Here is a 17691-nt window from a genome sequence, read left to right as displayed (position 1 = left end):
AGGTGCTTTCAAAATTGATTTTGATAAAGATTGTTCACTTATTTATTATTCCTATGTTTTTATGTATCTTAGGATAGGGCATAATTTAGCAAATGCAATTGGAACGATTCTACCCAAACCAATGCTCAGTAGCCCTCCATCAGGCTCATGCGGAAGGCTTGTGCAATTGCATCCGCTACTCGCATGGGATTCATCGAGATGAGACGCGTTGTATCCGTTCTTTTTTTTCTATTGATTATTCTGTTATTTATCACGAAGCTTTGTTGTGATATTTCTATAAATTTATTTGTATAGTTTTCCATTTCCATTTCCAACTTGCTGAGAAGACAAGGCATGCTTATGTATGCTTAAAGAAGAAAGTAAAAGTCACAAAGCTTTCAGTTACCCAATACTTTTATATTAATTACTATTACTACACAGTGGTAACACGAGAGGGTCATTTCTACTTTTCAGAGACGATGCATTTTTTAATCTAGTTTTTAAATATAAATTAAAACCATTTTCATTTTTAACTTGTTGAGAAGACAAGGCATGCTTTTGTATACTTAAAGAAAAAAGTAAAAGTCACAAAGCTTTTAGTTACCTAATACTTGGTTACCTTGATTACTCTTAGATGTATTATATTTATGGAAGATGCATCTATGTTTATTTCTGATCATTTTATTATCCCCCTCGTCTGTCTAGATGCTTTTCGCACTTATTCGAACTTGACAAGATAATTTCTACTTCTTTGTTTCTGTAACGACATCTTTACAGGACAAAGAAAAGTTGATAATTTGATTGGAACTAAAATATTAAATTTTAAAAAGTATATTTAATCCATTGATCGAATACAAACCAAAGTTATCATAAATGGTCTTCATTTTGTATGCTTTGAAACAAAATAATAACCAGTTGCACGTTAGTTCCTATTTTTCCCATATATTTTGTGTATTCATAATATCAAGATTTCAAGTTTTCTTTGACCAAAACAAAAAGTAAGACCACAGTTGGTGCCTGGAATGTCCGTACTATGTACGGCGTGTCAAAGGCAGCACGCTCATGTTACAGAAGCTAAGCAGTAATATGGCATAGATATTCTTGTCGAAAGCGAGTGTCGCTGAACAGGACCTGGGAACACAAAACTAATTCTGAACTCACAATACTATTATCAGGACATCAAAAGAATCGTGAAAGAGGTGTTGCCAACATAAAAAGTAAAGAGTTGCCATTGTACCACTAGAGACGGAACTAATAAGCGTCCGCTTAATTTCAGTTAGGTTCAGCAACAATTGTATAATAAAACGCACCATCTTTTTGCACAAAGATATACACAAATTTTCAATAAAAACCACCAGATGGATGATCGACCAACCAAATAATATCACATCATGATCAATAGAAAATGGAAGAGAAGAGATCATTTGAAGATCGACCATTACTTAATAAGAGCTATACGATACCTAAATCTTAGAAAAACACCAAAACAGATCAGCATGAAAAAACTTGACATTCCACGGCTAACGAGTTTAAAAATAGGTATAGTGTACGTGAAAATAAGATGGGAAACAATGGCTCTACTGAAAAACAGTGGAATGACACCAAAACAGTATACACTAAAACAGCAGAAAAGATAGTAGGCTTTCAAACAAAGAGAAACAAAGGATGGTAAACTGAAAATAAAAAAAATAAAAGAAAGAAAAGTTATCAAACAGAAACTTATTAATACTCAGTCACAAAGATTACAAGACCAACTGCAGTCAAAGTATGGGCAAAAGGCAAACGCGGCGAAAAAAGGCGCGTGGAAAGACAGGAGACGATTCATTGATGACTTTGCGGAAAAGGCAAATACAGCATCCGACCAAAACAGCTAAGTGTAAATAGGAATTAAAAAAGAAGGCAAGTTAAAAAAGATAAACTGGGCGAAACATTGACAAAGGAAGGTAGACAAGAAAAAGAGATATGTAGAATACTTCAAGGAAGTTCTCAACTTCCCTGACCCAACAGAAAAAAGCCACCATTATATCATCTGAGGAAGACATTGAAATGCCCACCAACATTGCAAGAGATAATAAACTTTGAAAAGAAACAGAAAAGCAGCAGGAGTTGACACCATCTACACCTACTTTCTTTTCTTCTTTTGTCTGCCTCTGGCTTGAAATTCTATAAGCAACTCGATCGGCGGGTGTTTCTAGAAAAGCAGAGCTTACTCTATCGATTCACCTGTTCCATGCTTCCAGGTTTTAGTGAAGTCCGAGTTGTTAATTTACATTTCTTTCTTTGTACCTGTTATTTTGGATTTATCATATTGTGCGCTTCTGTTTTCCTTTCCTAGTCTTCATCTCTGGATTTCATTATTTTGGTTTCCGTCAGAAACGTGGTTCCCTTGGTTTCTTTTTTAAATAAATACTAATAGTATTATTGTACATTATCTCAATGTGGAAATTGGGGTAAGATGAATGTATGATACTGATTGTAAGCAATATAGTGACTATATATTTATGGTGCTTATTTTCCATTTTGTACTTGCATTTTGCAAGTTAAATCTTTTATATTTCAGTTTTACTTTACCTTGTTTACTTAATTGAATTAGAAATCCTTCGAGTAAATTACTATAAATGATTCAATGTTAAGATACGTCTTAATAGTCAGTTCTCATAAAGAACTGTATTGGTCAGTTTTCTTCTTTCAAAATTGGCTGTGTATTTTAAATTACAAGTTTATTGATATGCTTCGTTTTGTTTATGCGGTAGAATTGTTGAATTGGTTCGACCACGTAAATACACATGATACAGTTTAATTTATGCATTGTGGTTTGTTTTTTTGAATATTTGCAATAAAAAATATTTATTTTGTATGAATATATTTTTGTCTTTTTATTTTTTTTAGTAAGACTTTAAATTTCAACTTGTTTATTAATAATATATGGAATCTACAACGATAACGAGTTGATTATGGAATTTCTCACATCGAATGAAATGATTTTTTTTAGTTTTGATCGCAAGACTTGCCGAGCTATTCAAACTATAAAATTTATTTCACGAGATGTGAAAAATTCATAATCAACAAGCTTTGAGTGTAGATTCTGTTTCTCTGTTTCTGAAACCAAAATTATCTCATTTAACTGAAATATAACTACAAAGGCAATCGAGGCGATTCAAAAATAAGTCCAAGACAATCGATTTCTAAGCCAATCGAACTCTGAGAACAAAAAAAAGTCACTAGTGATGAGAACATTTTTTCCACACCGGTCAAGCGTAATGAAAATTAAAGCAAAATTAGAGAAAAAAAATATAAGACTTCCGTGTTATCACGTTACATTTAGTTACAATTTATTTGTTCAACATGTCATAGTTTTCCTTCCCTCTTTCGTCTATCCGGACTTTACTTTTTTAGGAGCAACTCGGCGGGTGTTTCTACAAAAACAGAGGACGCTTACCCTACCGGTGCACCTGGTCCATGCTCCCAGTTTTTAGTGGATTCCGAGTTGCTCATTTGCTTTTGTTACTTTGTATGTATGATTTTAATTACTTTATGGTCTTTGTTGTGTATGTCTGTTTTCCATGTCTGGTCTTTGTCCCTGGATTACATTCTTTTGATTACTGATATAACATTGGTTCCCTTAAATACTCTTTGCAAATGCACAGCATTGTATTATTTTTCAGAGACAAAACAATACTAGTTTGTGACTATCACAAATCTTCGCCTACATTAAATAATTTTGTGGCAACAATTTACATGTTCATAGAACATTTCCCTTACATTTTTTGAAAGTAAATAATGAAAACGTAATGTTCTAGCTTTCTTTTCACCAGTTTTGATGAAATTTAAAGAAATCCAAAAAATAAGGCCACTTCCCTCCCATATCATGTTTATTTTTATTACCTGTTTTATCATTTCAAATATATTTTCAAAAGTGTGACTTTTTATAAGAAAAAAACGTTGCTGTAATTTAGAGAGCTAATAAAGATTATAAAGAACACATTATCAAAGGGAGATAACTTTGAAGTTCCAATAGAAAGCTTAAGAACACCAATATTTCATTATAAATATTTTGTTGGTCTCAAATGACATCACAATTTTAGAAAACCCATAAGAGAATTAATGGATCTTTTTTAAGTTACGATTACTTAGTAGTATTTAAAATGCTTAATAAATACTACGTTTAGATCATTTTAAAAGGAGATAATTGGCCGAAATTTCATTCAATTGTGAGATAACTGGAGGTAAAATGGTTTGTAGAAATGTAATTGTATTTCTTTAATAAATTTTAAAAAAACCAAGAGTTCAGAACCCCCAATTTTCTATTTGAAATATAAAAGAATCAGTTTATTGTTATTTACATAAATTTGTAAAAAAAATCTTTATACATGAACCAGCTTTTAATAGTTATTAAAAAAATTCTTACACAATCCACATCAAATGTAAAAGAATTGTCTTTTAGGTTTAATAATCTAGAAATTAACTTTTACGACTTCATTCATCATTCAGAACACTCATAATCTTCATGCAGGTTGTTTTACTCACAAATAAAATACTTTAGTTGTGTTTCACCATACAAGACTCAGTTTGTGATTCAAAGATTTTTATTGTGATGTGTAAAGATCAGTGACTATTCATGTCAAATAATTTTTTGTTTTTGAAATGTTATTTTTAATGTTCAGTAATAGGGAGAATGTTTTGTATACATGTTGATGTATAGATCAAAATGGGTATCATGTTGATTGACCTCTGATATTACACCCCATATAAAATAATGGCAAGCCATAAAATAGTATTATATTTCATTCATTTTATCAAGGGTTAAATTTATATGTGATTTTAAGCTCACAAACCATGTTTAGACAGATTACAGGTCATGGTTATTAATATTCTGGCAATTATTCAATAATTGGTCATCATTAAGATACAATATAAGGCCTGCTTTATATAAAGTTGAAAATTTCAAGACTTTATTTCGAATAGGTGTACAGGTTAAGGGAATTTTATTTTATGAACTTTGTCAATTCAATACATACCATTTTTTTGTTATACATATAAATAGAATTCAAGTGTCAATATTGGTCACTAGGAATAGATTTATTTTTTTAAAGTATACCCAGTAGATATCAGCAGTTAATGATAGAGTAAGAAGGCTGTTTACAAAACATTTATATGCTTGGAGACAACTGAACACATAGAAAGATATCTTTAGTTTATTCTGATTATAAGTTTGTACAATGCACATCTGGAATATATAAAAACAAGTCACTGAATATGGTGTCATAACTTGCTGGAATCTGGCTGATTGATTTCAACAACTATTTTACCAATACTTTTCTGCGTATATAGGTACTGAAATATAGAAATGATATAAAACCATTATCGTTACTGCATACTGATTGTAGTTTCATAGTTAAAAATTGCTACCATCTTTCCCATCAAAGTATTTCTTTCTACCTACATGTAGTCCCGGTAGCCTATTTGCTATAAAAAATCATAATAATTGGGAGGTAAGTAAAACTTGGTCAAAGCTTGCTTTAATTCCTAAAAGACGTACTGCAACTCAAATGGAAAACAGAAATAAACTTAAAAATCTGTAAGCAAAGCTCACAAAAGATAATTCATATTTCCACCCCAGTAACCATATAAAATTATATATGGACTGCCTCAGTAACCATATAACATTATATATGGACTGCCTCAGTAAGCATATAACATTATATATGGACTGCCTCAGTAACCATATAACATTATATATGGACTGCCTGACTTTTAGCGTGGTTATAATGTAAGAAGTTTTGTAGGTTTGCTATTTTCTTCTACACAAATGATCCGGAGTAAACTAAATATAAAAAAAGAATTATATAACAAATAGTTCATGTTACTTCAGTTCAAATTGTAATATATGGACCAGCTAGTCGCCCCCAAAAATTCAATGAACCTTGGCTAGCTTCGGTCCATATTAATTTTTGAGGGCAACTAACTGGTTCATATATTGTCATATGACCCTCAGCATCATGAACTATTTGAAAAATGCTGCACACAGGTGAAATTATCATACTCAGAAATTCCAAATCATTATTACAACAGTTTGATATATAGATTGAATTTCATTTATTTTTATATGAAGACATGGTTTGCAGATTCAGAAAGGTTATGGACTGTTGGTTGATGCAGTAAATATTTGGTATGTTAGGCTAAGCACTGCAAAAATGAGAAAAGAACTGATGGACGAACTGACAGACACATAAAAAATATTAATACCCTCCAATAACAAATCCCTAACTTGGGGTATATTTCTGACAAAAATTACAAAGTCCAACTATCACCCAGTTCAGTAATACTCCACAAAAATCAAGATCTTATGACCTTGCACATCATCATTATGTGTAGAAACATCCTGCAAAAAATAATTTAGATGTATTTCAAAAACTAAAGGAGGAGATAGCTGGACAAGCATCTATCGTCTGAATATAGCTGAAATATTGCTGCTCGGACGTTAAACCCCAACGAACAAACAAAACATATAGGTCTACATCTGATGAAAATGACTAAGTCTAACTATGCCCAATTTCCATAATATATCATGAAAATCAAAACCTTTGGCCCTGCACACCTTCATCAAGTGTAGAAATACCCTGTAAAATACTATAGATGTAGTTCAAAAACTATATGGGAAGATAGCCGGACAAGCCATGATCATCTAAAATCCAGACTTACAGACGAACAGGGGTAAATTAATATGTCCCCAACTGTTTGTCGCGGGGGAATAAAAATTGAGATATTAGTATACATCTTACATCTACAGCATCTACAATCTTGTCCAGTCCGATAAAAGGTCCCTGTTGATATCTATCTCCCCTGTCTACAAAACTTTGTAATTCCCTCTGGTCTATCATCTTTGCCATCTCTGTTATATAAGACCTCCATTCATTAACATAGTGGTTCAGGAAAAATCCACATATACTAGCTGATTTATTCAATAACTGGAAAAAAGAAAATTGCTACTTTTTAATAACCTGAATCATTTAAAGCATATTTTCTTTTAATAACAAAATAAAAACATATAATCATTCAATATAGCTCTTTATATAATAATGGATAAAAATCCAAAATTTCTACAAAAAGTACTCACATTTATGTGTTAATTTCGAAGATAGTCCTATGTCTAAACTAAAGCAAACTTTTAGAATGAGTCTATATGCCAGAACTTGTTGTGTTAGAAAGATAGGAAGTTTAATATATCATTTTTTAAATGAAACTTGGTAGATATGCAGCTTTGATCAGTTGCACTTCATTACAATGCTGACGTTGGTGACCTGTACATATCAATCATTCTTTTGACCTTTTTATTGAATTCATTGCTATCTTAGACCAAGAACAAGAACAGGGTAAAATGATCACTAACATTACTTTGAACCACTGCAAAAATTTGTGTAAACTTTGACGTTTCAACATTTTTACTGTGGTCTTTTCCCAATACAACAATGTAGTATGGCAAAGCCGCACCTTTAATGGCAGGAGGACACCCTGATGGGCATAGGTGGTAACATTCGGTTTCATGGCAGGATGACTTACTCTGACAGGCATAGTTGATAACAATGTGTTTAATGGGAGTATGACATACACTGACATGCGTAGATGGTAACCTTCTGTTTGATGGCAGAATAACTTACCTTGACAGGCTTAGTTGATAACATTCTGTTTAATGGCAGAATGACTTACCCTGACTGGCATAGTTGATAACATTCTGTTTGCTTTAAATCCAAGGTCTGTTTGATAATCTGTTATGAAACCTATTACTATCAGTCGACCTTTGACCTTCAAACTAAAAGTAATAAAGTCAAGTATTGAATGTTTTTAGCATTGTAAGCATCTAGAATCAACAATAAAATACTTTTTTTAAGTGATTCATTTGAAGCCAACATAACATCACACAATAAAACTGAATTAAAAATTTCCAAAATCAGACAAAACATAAAAAATCTAAATATCTTATTTTTATAAGGAATCCAATTAAAAAGTAGATTTTGCAGGGGTGTGGCCCTTTTGACCCCTTTTTACTCAAAACCATTAAGAGATATCTGAAATTTGAATGAAAAACATAGGCAAGAATAATCATAAGGAATCCAATAAAAATAAAATTTGAAATCAGACCAAAAATAAAAAAAGTTAATATTTTTTGGTGTGGCCCAATTTTGTACCCTATTATTAAACTCTGTAACAATCTAGAATAAGCCTACAATGTGAACAATTTTCAAAACAAAATTTCATAAGAACAGATTGACAACTGAATCATAAAAATTGGACCATCAACAAGCTTTTTCTATACTAATGATTTCCCCCACTGTTTAGCCCCTTATATTCAAAAGGGATGGGGCAAAAATCTCCAAAATCTATAGGGTCCACCATCCTCTGCAATGTCCCTAGGAATATTATGTTAAAACTTGGAAAAAGATAGGATAAACTTTACTCAAGTTACTGTGAATAAACTAAAATTAATGGAGGCTAACAACGACGACAGCAACAAATTTGTTATTTAGCATTGTATTATTAACACAACTGATATTAAACACATATTTGTTTGCATTTTAAGGCACCTTGAGCCCCCTTTCTGTAGAACTCTTCATCTGCTACTGAATTCGTGATATTTGATTTGCTATGACATGTCAGAGTACAATAGTATGTAAATTTGTATGGAACAGGAAAGGCTACATGAATTCAATTTCACCTGGTTAAGTAATAAACCACAGTATAAATATGTGTACTAATAGTATTGTTAAAGATACCTGTTAAAGCATGTTTCAAATATATCTCCTCCTATAGACTCATATACAACATCAACACCATTCTGAAGAACAAACATTTACTGTTTAGGAATTAAGGTTAAGGGAGTTAAGGTTGCAACAAAGAATTGTTAAATATTTCAATTGCTGAAGTAGTGCTCCAGCTCAGAATTAGGCAAAATTTGATACATAGTTTGAAGGCATATTTTTATTTTTGATATTTTGTTTAAAATGCAAAGGAAAACTGAAAATAATATGTAGCTTTTCATAGAACCCTTGTCCATGAGAGATAAAAATTATATGGAATACACTGTAGAAACAAAATTAAGGAAGATAACTCTATAAATGACACTAAAATATAATAGAAACTTTTAGATGTGAATTATCTCCTAAGAGCTGACAGACTGGAATGAATAATTTTACATTTCATAATATAGGCCTATAAAGCAGCTTAATAACACTAATAAAAATGTGTAGCCTTTTTTTGGGGTGTATCACATTTTACAAAATTTGCATAATTCTTACTAAGACAGCTTCTTAAATACTTTAAACCAACTAAACAGTGCTATGCCCCTTCCTAAAACCACCCCTACTGAGTATCCCCTTCCTAAACCCACCCCTACTGAGTATCAAGTTAAGTTGCAATCAGTTGAAGGATGCCTGTAATTAGTTACAGGGTGCCTTTTCTAGAACGAGCCTATAATTAATTTAATATGTTAACACATCTTTGTACAAACATGTTTTTAAACATGACATATCTATCCTTATGATGAATATTAAATGTTGAAGCATGAAAGTCAAAAGTACTAATATTTTGATATCAAGATTTAACATCATCAGCATTTTCTTGTCTGTTGTACCTACCCCTATCCTCTCCAGTTGACACACACCAAGTATATGTAGTACATAGGAAGATACTGTTCATCATAATCATGTAAAATTCATGTGAATCACACTTAATATGAAATTCACATGAACTTAACAAGAAATTTATATGATGTTCATGTGGAACTCACTTCACATAATTTTGGTGTGAAAAATTCCCCAGGGGTTGAAAATTTTTATGCGACAACCCGAGCCCTGGACTTTTTCATCTTTTGTACACTAAGCAAGAACAATGTTGTGTCAAGTCCCAATCGATATAAATGCAATTTTGTTATCTGATATTCTTATGTATAATTCTATGTTTTGCAGGGAAGAAGACAGTGTCATTCCGTCTCCAGGCCTGATGCCTTGTCATCAGCTTTCCGTTTCTGCGTTTTTTTAACCGTGAAATTGTAATTGAGCAACGATATTTAACTCAAAAGTTGATCTTTATCATTCCAGCGCTTGATTAAAAAAATTTGTAGTATGTCAAAAAATGAATCTGACCAAGCGCAGGTGTGATTCAGACTTGAGAATGACTAATCAATAGATCGATCTAGTGAATACCCATTCTAAAAATAAAGTTATAACTATTTATAGGTCAGGGAATAGATCGAAATACATGGTCCAAATAATGACAAGATTTACCATGCCCAATGGACTTATATCATTGAAAAACGGCAAGTCCGAGGGGCAATTTTTTTAGTCCTGGGCTTTAGGAATTTTCAACCCCTGATTCCCGCGAGATTCATGAGAAGACTCAATTCACATGAGTTTTACATGAACTCTTCATTTATAAAATTCAGGTTAAAAATTGTGGATTTCCAATTAAAATATACCGCTCCTGTGAAATCATACAAATCTATTCATCCATACCTTGTATTCAGACTTGAGCACTTGTTTTAGATCTTCTTTTTTATAATTAATTGGTCTATCACAACCTATTTTCTAAAAGAAACAAGCATGTATTAAATAAAGATTGGGTTCAGTATGACAATCTTGTTATGTGCAAGGTATACAATATATGCTGCAGTGTTGCTGTGATATTGCAAGTCTTTTTCAAAATTGTCCGATCCTTTTTTATTGGGAAAATGTGTGCCATTTTATTCCAAACTGAAAAATTTGAAATAATAAAGTAAATGTAAAAACCTTGAATTTGTAGTTTTATTATTACTTTTTTTAATTATGGATAAAAAGAATATAGACAAGACATATAAGTGTTTGTCCCTGTAATAATCCGGCAGTAGGTGAAACATGGTATGAAAAAACATATAATTTTAATAATGTAATTTGACTAATTGTGCCATCAGAATCAAGGAAAACAGACAAGATTTTCCATATAATTCTGAACCATTGAGTTACAATTTCATTGAAATGCAATGAAAATGAACATTTCAAGGGCAGATAACTCAAAAACCTCATTTTTTCTAAGATTCTATTGAATAATTTCTGAGCAAAGCCAGTGATGTAGATATCAAACAATGGTCTTTTTATATAAAGAAAGTATCCTTGAGTGATATTACATTTTCAGATTGGTTGGTTGTTTTTGACATGCATGTAACTGATTTTTCCCAGTTTGTCTAATTCTTACAAATACATACACTTAAATCTTTCATGGACTTAGTATCTATGACAAAATAAATTTTCATGTACTTCAATAATCACCTTTAAAAAATCTACTTTATCATCTGATGAACAAGTTCCAATCACATGACAACCTGCTTTCTTGGCCCATTGTACCTACAATAGATTTGATTAATTGATTACATATCAGAACAAGAACCTTTCACCAACTGAACAGACCTTGCCTTGTACTAGGGAAACATACTAGCTTACAGAAGTAACAGAATGTCACCCAAACTAAATACATTAGTCTGACCCTCTCCAACCCAAACAATTATCACTCTATCCTCCTTAATTCTGTGTGCTTAGGCCGGGTGAAGAAATAACGACAGCAATCTCTTATATTTTTTAAACAGATTGAAGCATTCTACAAACACATTTTAATTACCCATCATTACTTTACTTCATCCTTTTTTTCACCAGTAAGTTTACACATGGAGATTCATCAAATACTAAGATTTAACATAAGTAAGTAAAAGTTAATCATACAGCCTTCCAATACCTGTTTGACCCTTATTCTGATTTCATCATCATTATAAGCAGAATGCTTAAAGAAAACTTTTGATTGTGTTTATTTTAATTTCAGGTATAAGAGTTTCAACATTTTTTTCTCTATTGTCTGATTCATATCAGTGCCCCTCTTTTTATTTTTAATAACTCACAGCAAACTGCCCTGTTCCACCAGCAGCAGCTGAAGATAAAGAAAAGTAGTACATGTAAAAAGACTTTTAAGATGTGATAAAGCATTAAAACTATGAAATTTGCACTGTTTAGAATGCATAATTTACCTGCATCTTTAATACCTTTATAGTGTAATTGTTCTATTTGAGCAACTAATTTGCATTGACGATATTTTTATTTACACATTTACGTAACACATTTAGCTCTGCCTACCAGGGGTGGATCAGACACTTAGAAAAGAAGGAGTGCCAGCCAGGTTTCCTAAGAAAAAGAGGGGTTCTAGGACATTATTTGCTATTTTTTGTAAATCTTACACATGAAAATGACAATTTTTTTCATAATAAAAGGGGTGCTAACCCCCTGTACCCTCCCATTGGAACTGCCCCTGCCTACTTTCCTACCTTTGCATGAACTAATTGTTTACATTTGTGTCACTATCAGAGACAACCAGCAGTAAAATAAAAAAAACTTGTGTAAAAAGTTAAAAATAGAATACTTATGATTGCCACATAATGACAATACAGTGTACAAACTAGAAATAAAAAGAGATATTAAATTGGCACGCATCAGTTTTATCGTGATTCTAACTCTCAAGTTTTTAAGAATGCCCCCTTACCTGTTACTAGTACTGTTTCACCAGACTTGAGGTCACCAAGCTACAAATAAAAAACAGAAGTCTTCATACATACTGTTCTATATCATCTTTTGCTAAAGTACCTTGCATGTGTCAGTTCCATTCAAAACGAGTTGTGGTATCTTATACTACATACAGAAAGAAATACTGTGGTGAACTACTATATTTATTCTACATCTCTACAACGGTCTACAATTAGTTACAGAATGAATCAAAATCCTAACTTTAACCCTAACATGTGCAGAACTAATTAAAAGAATGATGGTCTATAGAATGTTTACAATGACAATATTCCCACAATATCAATCATCATAATCTGAAGATTGGAGCTGGCTAAAGCTCACTGCAGATGTTAATGTTTATATAAGTGTCAATCACTACAACAGTGAATGAGCTCATAGAATTCTATATATACCTGCTTGTCACATGTAACTACTGTACCATACTAATTATGGCAAAAACGACATTGCTGCATGTGATAAACATATGCCAAATTTCATTAGGTATTTGAGTGTATGTAAAACCAATTTTTGTTGGACTATCTCCCTTTCCATGAATCCATGAGATATGATGACCAGTTAACTATACAAGATAGGCATGAATAAAGTATGTGTTTAATCCCTTTACTTGCAAGACTGACCTTATCAAGAGCAATAGCTGCAGTAATGCCACTGACTTGCAAAGGGAGGTAATCTGCAGAGACTTTTGGTAGTTGTACCAATAATTTCTCAGGAACACGCTGTGAAACAAAATAATATACAAGTAAATGTTTCATCCAATAATGAGTACACAGGGGCCTAGCTTGGTATGGCAAGGGACTGCTGGAACAGTACCAATAATTTTTGTCAGTATGTCATGCAGTACCTAAAATTCTTATCAAAATATTTTAATACAGGGTATTGCACTTGGTAACTACAGTCGAACCTCGTTAAGTTGAAGTCGAAGGGACCATGCAAAAATGTTCGAGTTATCCGAGGTTTAAGTAATCCGAGGTCGAGGACAAACCGGAAATACTAGTAGTTTGGTCAGTGATTGTTTCTGTATTTACATCATTTTTTGTGCTTGTACATGTACATGTACTGCACTTTACACAGTACTTGTAATGTCTTGCATTTCATATCAGAAGATATTTTTTTTGTATGTTGTATATCATGTTTGCAATACTGAACGGCACTGAGTGTTTTAGTGAAATTTCCTTTTTATTTTTTCTACACCAAAAACGTCATAGTTCATAACATGCTGCTTTCTTTGATTCACAATCAGGAGTATCGTCAAACCATGTGCTCTACATTATTATGATAAAATTTCAAATTTACTAGCGAAACAAATGTAGTGTTGAAATACCCTTACTATCGTCTGTTTGGTGGTTCATTAAATAGACAGATACCATTACAATTCTTCTGTATTTTTAAAATTTTTTATCAAAATATCAAAATATCCGATATCACTGTTAGTGTAAATTCCGATGTGTTATTAATACAATTTGTTTCTTTTAACAACACCCACAATTTTAAATTAATTAAATAAACAAATCAAACCATAAAGAGTGTCAACAAATAAATTCTAAAAGCCAGGCTAATTGTTAAAACACACTTTGATCATGGTTTGTAATGAATACTGACTAATTAGTTGACTGCGAGACACCAGGGTTAATTAACCTCAAAGTCCTATCGAGGGGACTGATTGATTACCTCGAGTTATCCAAGGTTTTGATTCATCCGAGTTTGAGTCATCCGAGGTCAAATTGTATTGGAGTAAGGGGAGTTTTGCTAAGACTTTGTAATCAGTTCGAGTTATCCGAGATTTCGACTAATCCGAGTTCAACACATTGAGGTTCGACTGTAATTAAGGCAAGTTCAAAGACATGTGTTTGTTAACCCTACTGTACCAATCAAGATTTGAGAGGAAAAAAAAATTGAACAAAAAATGGTTCTTCATTTAACTAGGCCATTCTTTCTTACAATTTTGTTCATTCACAAGTCAGAAAAAACTTTGATAGTTTAACCTATAGATTAAAAATCTCTTTTAAATAGCCCGGCTCAAAAATAGTTAATTTTGGGAAAGTAATTGCAAAGAGTGAAAACAAAGAAAAATGCATAACAGAAGTGATTTAAATCTTGATAAGAGAGAGCAATTTGCAATTTGCTATTATGTTATAATTCTCCTGTCTTCTAATATAACAGAAACCAAACCAAATGTAATCTGAGCAACTGTTACACCTTACAGCAAGGTTACTTTCTCTCCATTAAACACAGTAATAATAATGTCATGCTTTTAGATTTAAATGAAGACTTTGTTATACTTTGTATTCACTAAAAGCACCAAATGAAGCATAGATGACAGGTTGACCAACTCTCATGGCAGATCCAGGTCCAACTGCTGCCACTTCACCAACACCCTGTAATGTATTAAGAAATTATTTTCATCTAAAAACAACATCAAGTTCACTAAAAAATAAATGTTCATATTGTAGAAGAAATTATCACATGGTTTTCTTAAATAATTCAATATCTTAAATCACTTAAAATGTAAGAGAACTGAATGATATAGCTAGAGGGGCGGACTGAAAGATTGAACATTATACTTAAGTCTCCTTCAGCTGCCTCTATAAAATGTTATTATTTTTTTAACCTAAAATAAGCCGAGAGTGAATAAATCAACTGGTTTGATCCAGCCACCAAAAAATATCAAGGAAAATCTTGTCACAAATAACAATTTCCAGGTATAAGTGTCAAGTTATTAACTGAATATGATTACATGTTTATCTATCAGTAGCAAATAAGTACATTTTGTAATAATCCAAGAGAATCATCATATGATGGCCAACTGATTGATTCCAAATAAATAGGGAATAAGGAAAAGTAAGATTTATTTGTAAGCGATTGAATTTAACACTATATTTCATGAATGTTATATTTTCATTTCTATTTACCTCAAATCCACATTCAAATGGTGGTTTAACAGTAGGATCATATCTACCAGCTGAGTGGTTTATATCTGAAGCATTTATTCCAACATATCTAAAAAGAAACAGTGTTACTTTTATATACCCTTTATTAATCAAATAGGCAATATTTGGCTGCTATAGATTTTCTATGCTGTAAAATGCTACCATAATGGCATTTGTCGGAGAGTAAATACATATGTACTAATTTTCACATAAGCAAGACTTTAAGACGTATTAGATTTGAAAGAATGAGATTATTGTTGGATCCCTGAAAGAGATGAAAATCCAATTCAAGTATTTTACATGTTCACATATTGCAAATGCAACTCCCCTTCAGACAGCTCAATATATTTCAATGAAATTCAGTGGAAAGGGTGTATTTAAGGGTTTTACAAGCATATATCTTTTAAGTATAAATTCCTTAAGTTCTAGACAACAGACTTTGATTAAAGAAATTTTTTTTGGATATTCTACATAGAAGTGCATGATGAAAGTCATAGAAGTAAAATCTCAGGGTGATTGTTAAGAACTAGCTCACAGTATTTCTATTAAAAATGTCTGTTGGTAAGTGTCATGAAATATTAAATTTTTTTGTCAAAATTGGACCTAAAGAAAATATATTCAAAGTCTTTTAAAATTCCAAACTAAAATCAAGCAATCAAAGTAGTTTGTCCAAGACCTCAAACTAAATGACACTGTAATATAATTAAATCCTAATATACTGACAATACGATACTTATAGTGAACACCGCAAATGGTTATTACATGTACTATGTTAATTTTCCTAAAGGTTCCCCAATAGGGTATGTAAGTCTCGCCATGTGACCCCTTGATTTCACAAGAATGGGTCCTAATCTACCATTCAAAAGCATGGAGATAAGTCATTTAGAGAGCATTGAGTTCAGTGTAAAGGGCAAAACATCTTCTTGTGTAAAAAATATTGATAAAAATGACAAATATCTACTTCTACATGATAAAGGTATTAAGAAAAAACATAAAATAAAAGATTTTGTATTGTTATACAGCATTTCGAGTATCTGGAAGTAAACAATTAAATGCAGACCGGTCTTCAGTTTTCAATATGTTCTACGTCGCAAATTCCGGTACAGAAAAGGAAACCAGAACAAGATTTACATACCCTATATACCAATGAAAAAAAAGTCATGTCCCAGAAGTAACAAAAAGTGACTGTCATGACAGAGAAAATTTAATGTTTCCTTAAATCAAAGACATAAAAAATATATAGGTTCAGATTATGCTTCCGGAAAAATAGCTTCATCTTTTTTGAAAAAAAACTCATCTGGACCCCTTTTTATGTGCTAGGGTTATGATGTCACTGACTATTCTTACGAGTCTCACACAGATGGTACAAGTTTCGTAAAACTCACAGTGCTCTCTGATATAGGCAATGCCTAGTCCATGTTAATGCGATAGCAGATCTAGGGCGTTCTGAGGTCAGAACCTTTTCCCATTTTTTTTTTAAAGAAGTATTGTTCACTTTATGCAAAATTTGGGAAAAAATGATCAAATATCAATATACCCATTCTCTATGGACACCCCAAATCCATTTTGGGATTCAGCGTTGGATATACTTTTGGTGGTGGTTAAAACAAAAAGTATACCCAGCGCCGAATCCCAAACTGGCAAAAGGGATTAGGACACCCCTCCCCTTTTCCAACAAAATTTTTCAAAAATTCTGTGCTTAAAATGAACAATACATAAAAACACATTTCTTTAGCCGAATTTCTAAAAGACTTATCGCAAAATTAAATGCAAGGAATTTTTTTTCTTTCATAAAATATTAAATTAGAGAACTGTGATTGTCAGCACCTGTTTTTCACAAGAACCTCACCCGCTCCAGGGTAGGGCAACTTTTCCTGCGTTATTTGGACAACATCACGAAACTTTTGGCTTATCTGTGTTACCAATACCTTCCTAATGGTCGAAGGTAATTGTTTTGATGCCATGAAAGAGCTGTCAGTCATTCATTAAAGACAATTTGTAAGTGTTCCACTGTTAAAACTAGATGGGCAAAGTCCTTTAATGGCACAGAGTTATGTCCTCTTTAATACTTACATCATTAAAAATATCTAATTTTTTTGGTGACATATTCATGATGAAATGCTAAAGAGAACTAAATATTTATTGTAATTTCAATATTATATTAGCTAAGCAATCAACCTCGAAAAATGACT

The 17691-nt window shown here is 32.0% G+C and overlaps 1 protein-coding gene across 1 annotated transcript; it reads right to left on the bottom strand.

The window, feature by feature from the left end:
* Nucleotides 1-5160: 5160 nt before the first annotated feature.
* Nucleotides 5161-17566, bottom strand: LOC148609844 (prostaglandin reductase-3-like). The gene is made up of 12 exons (XM_088541250.1): nt 17327-17566; nt 15482-15569; nt 14852-14947; nt 13190-13288; nt 12532-12571; nt 11897-11925; nt 11277-11351; nt 10488-10559; nt 8751-8812; nt 7687-7789; nt 6762-6947; nt 5161-5313 (listed from the first exon to the last, which is right to left on the bottom strand). The coding sequence occupies exons 1-12, from the start codon at nt 17479-17481 to the stop codon at nt 5242-5244; spliced, it is 1077 nt and encodes a 358-aa protein (XP_088397376.1). The 5' UTR covers nt 17482-17566; the 3' UTR covers nt 5161-5241.
* Nucleotides 17567-17691: the final 125 nt, after the last annotated feature.

The sequence above is a fragment of the Perna viridis genome, chromosome 8, assembly GCF_037379345.1.
Source record: "Perna viridis isolate PV_CMFRI_1.1 ecotype Kerala chromosome 8, ASM3737934v1, whole genome shotgun sequence".
Taxonomy (NCBI): domain Eukaryota; kingdom Metazoa; phylum Mollusca; class Bivalvia; order Mytilida; family Mytilidae; genus Perna; species Perna viridis.
Note: the sequence above shows the minus strand (reverse complement) of the source record. Positions and strands in the feature narration are given on the sequence as shown.

Excerpts from the sequence above, each read along its gene's own strand:
- LOC148609844 (XM_088541250.1), bottom strand. The coding sequence starts at position 17,481 with ATGACTGACAGCTCTTTCATGGCATCAAAACAATTACCTTCGACCATT. Across the intron at positions 11,926-12,531 it reads TGAAACAGTACTAGTAACAG|CTGCTGCTGGTGGAACAGGG; the intron begins GTAAGGGGGCAT and ends CTTTATCTTCAG. Across the intron at positions 8,813-10,487 it reads TGCTCAAGTCTGAATACAAG|AATGGTGTTGATGTTGTATA; the intron begins GTATGGATGAAT and ends TTTGTTCTTCAG.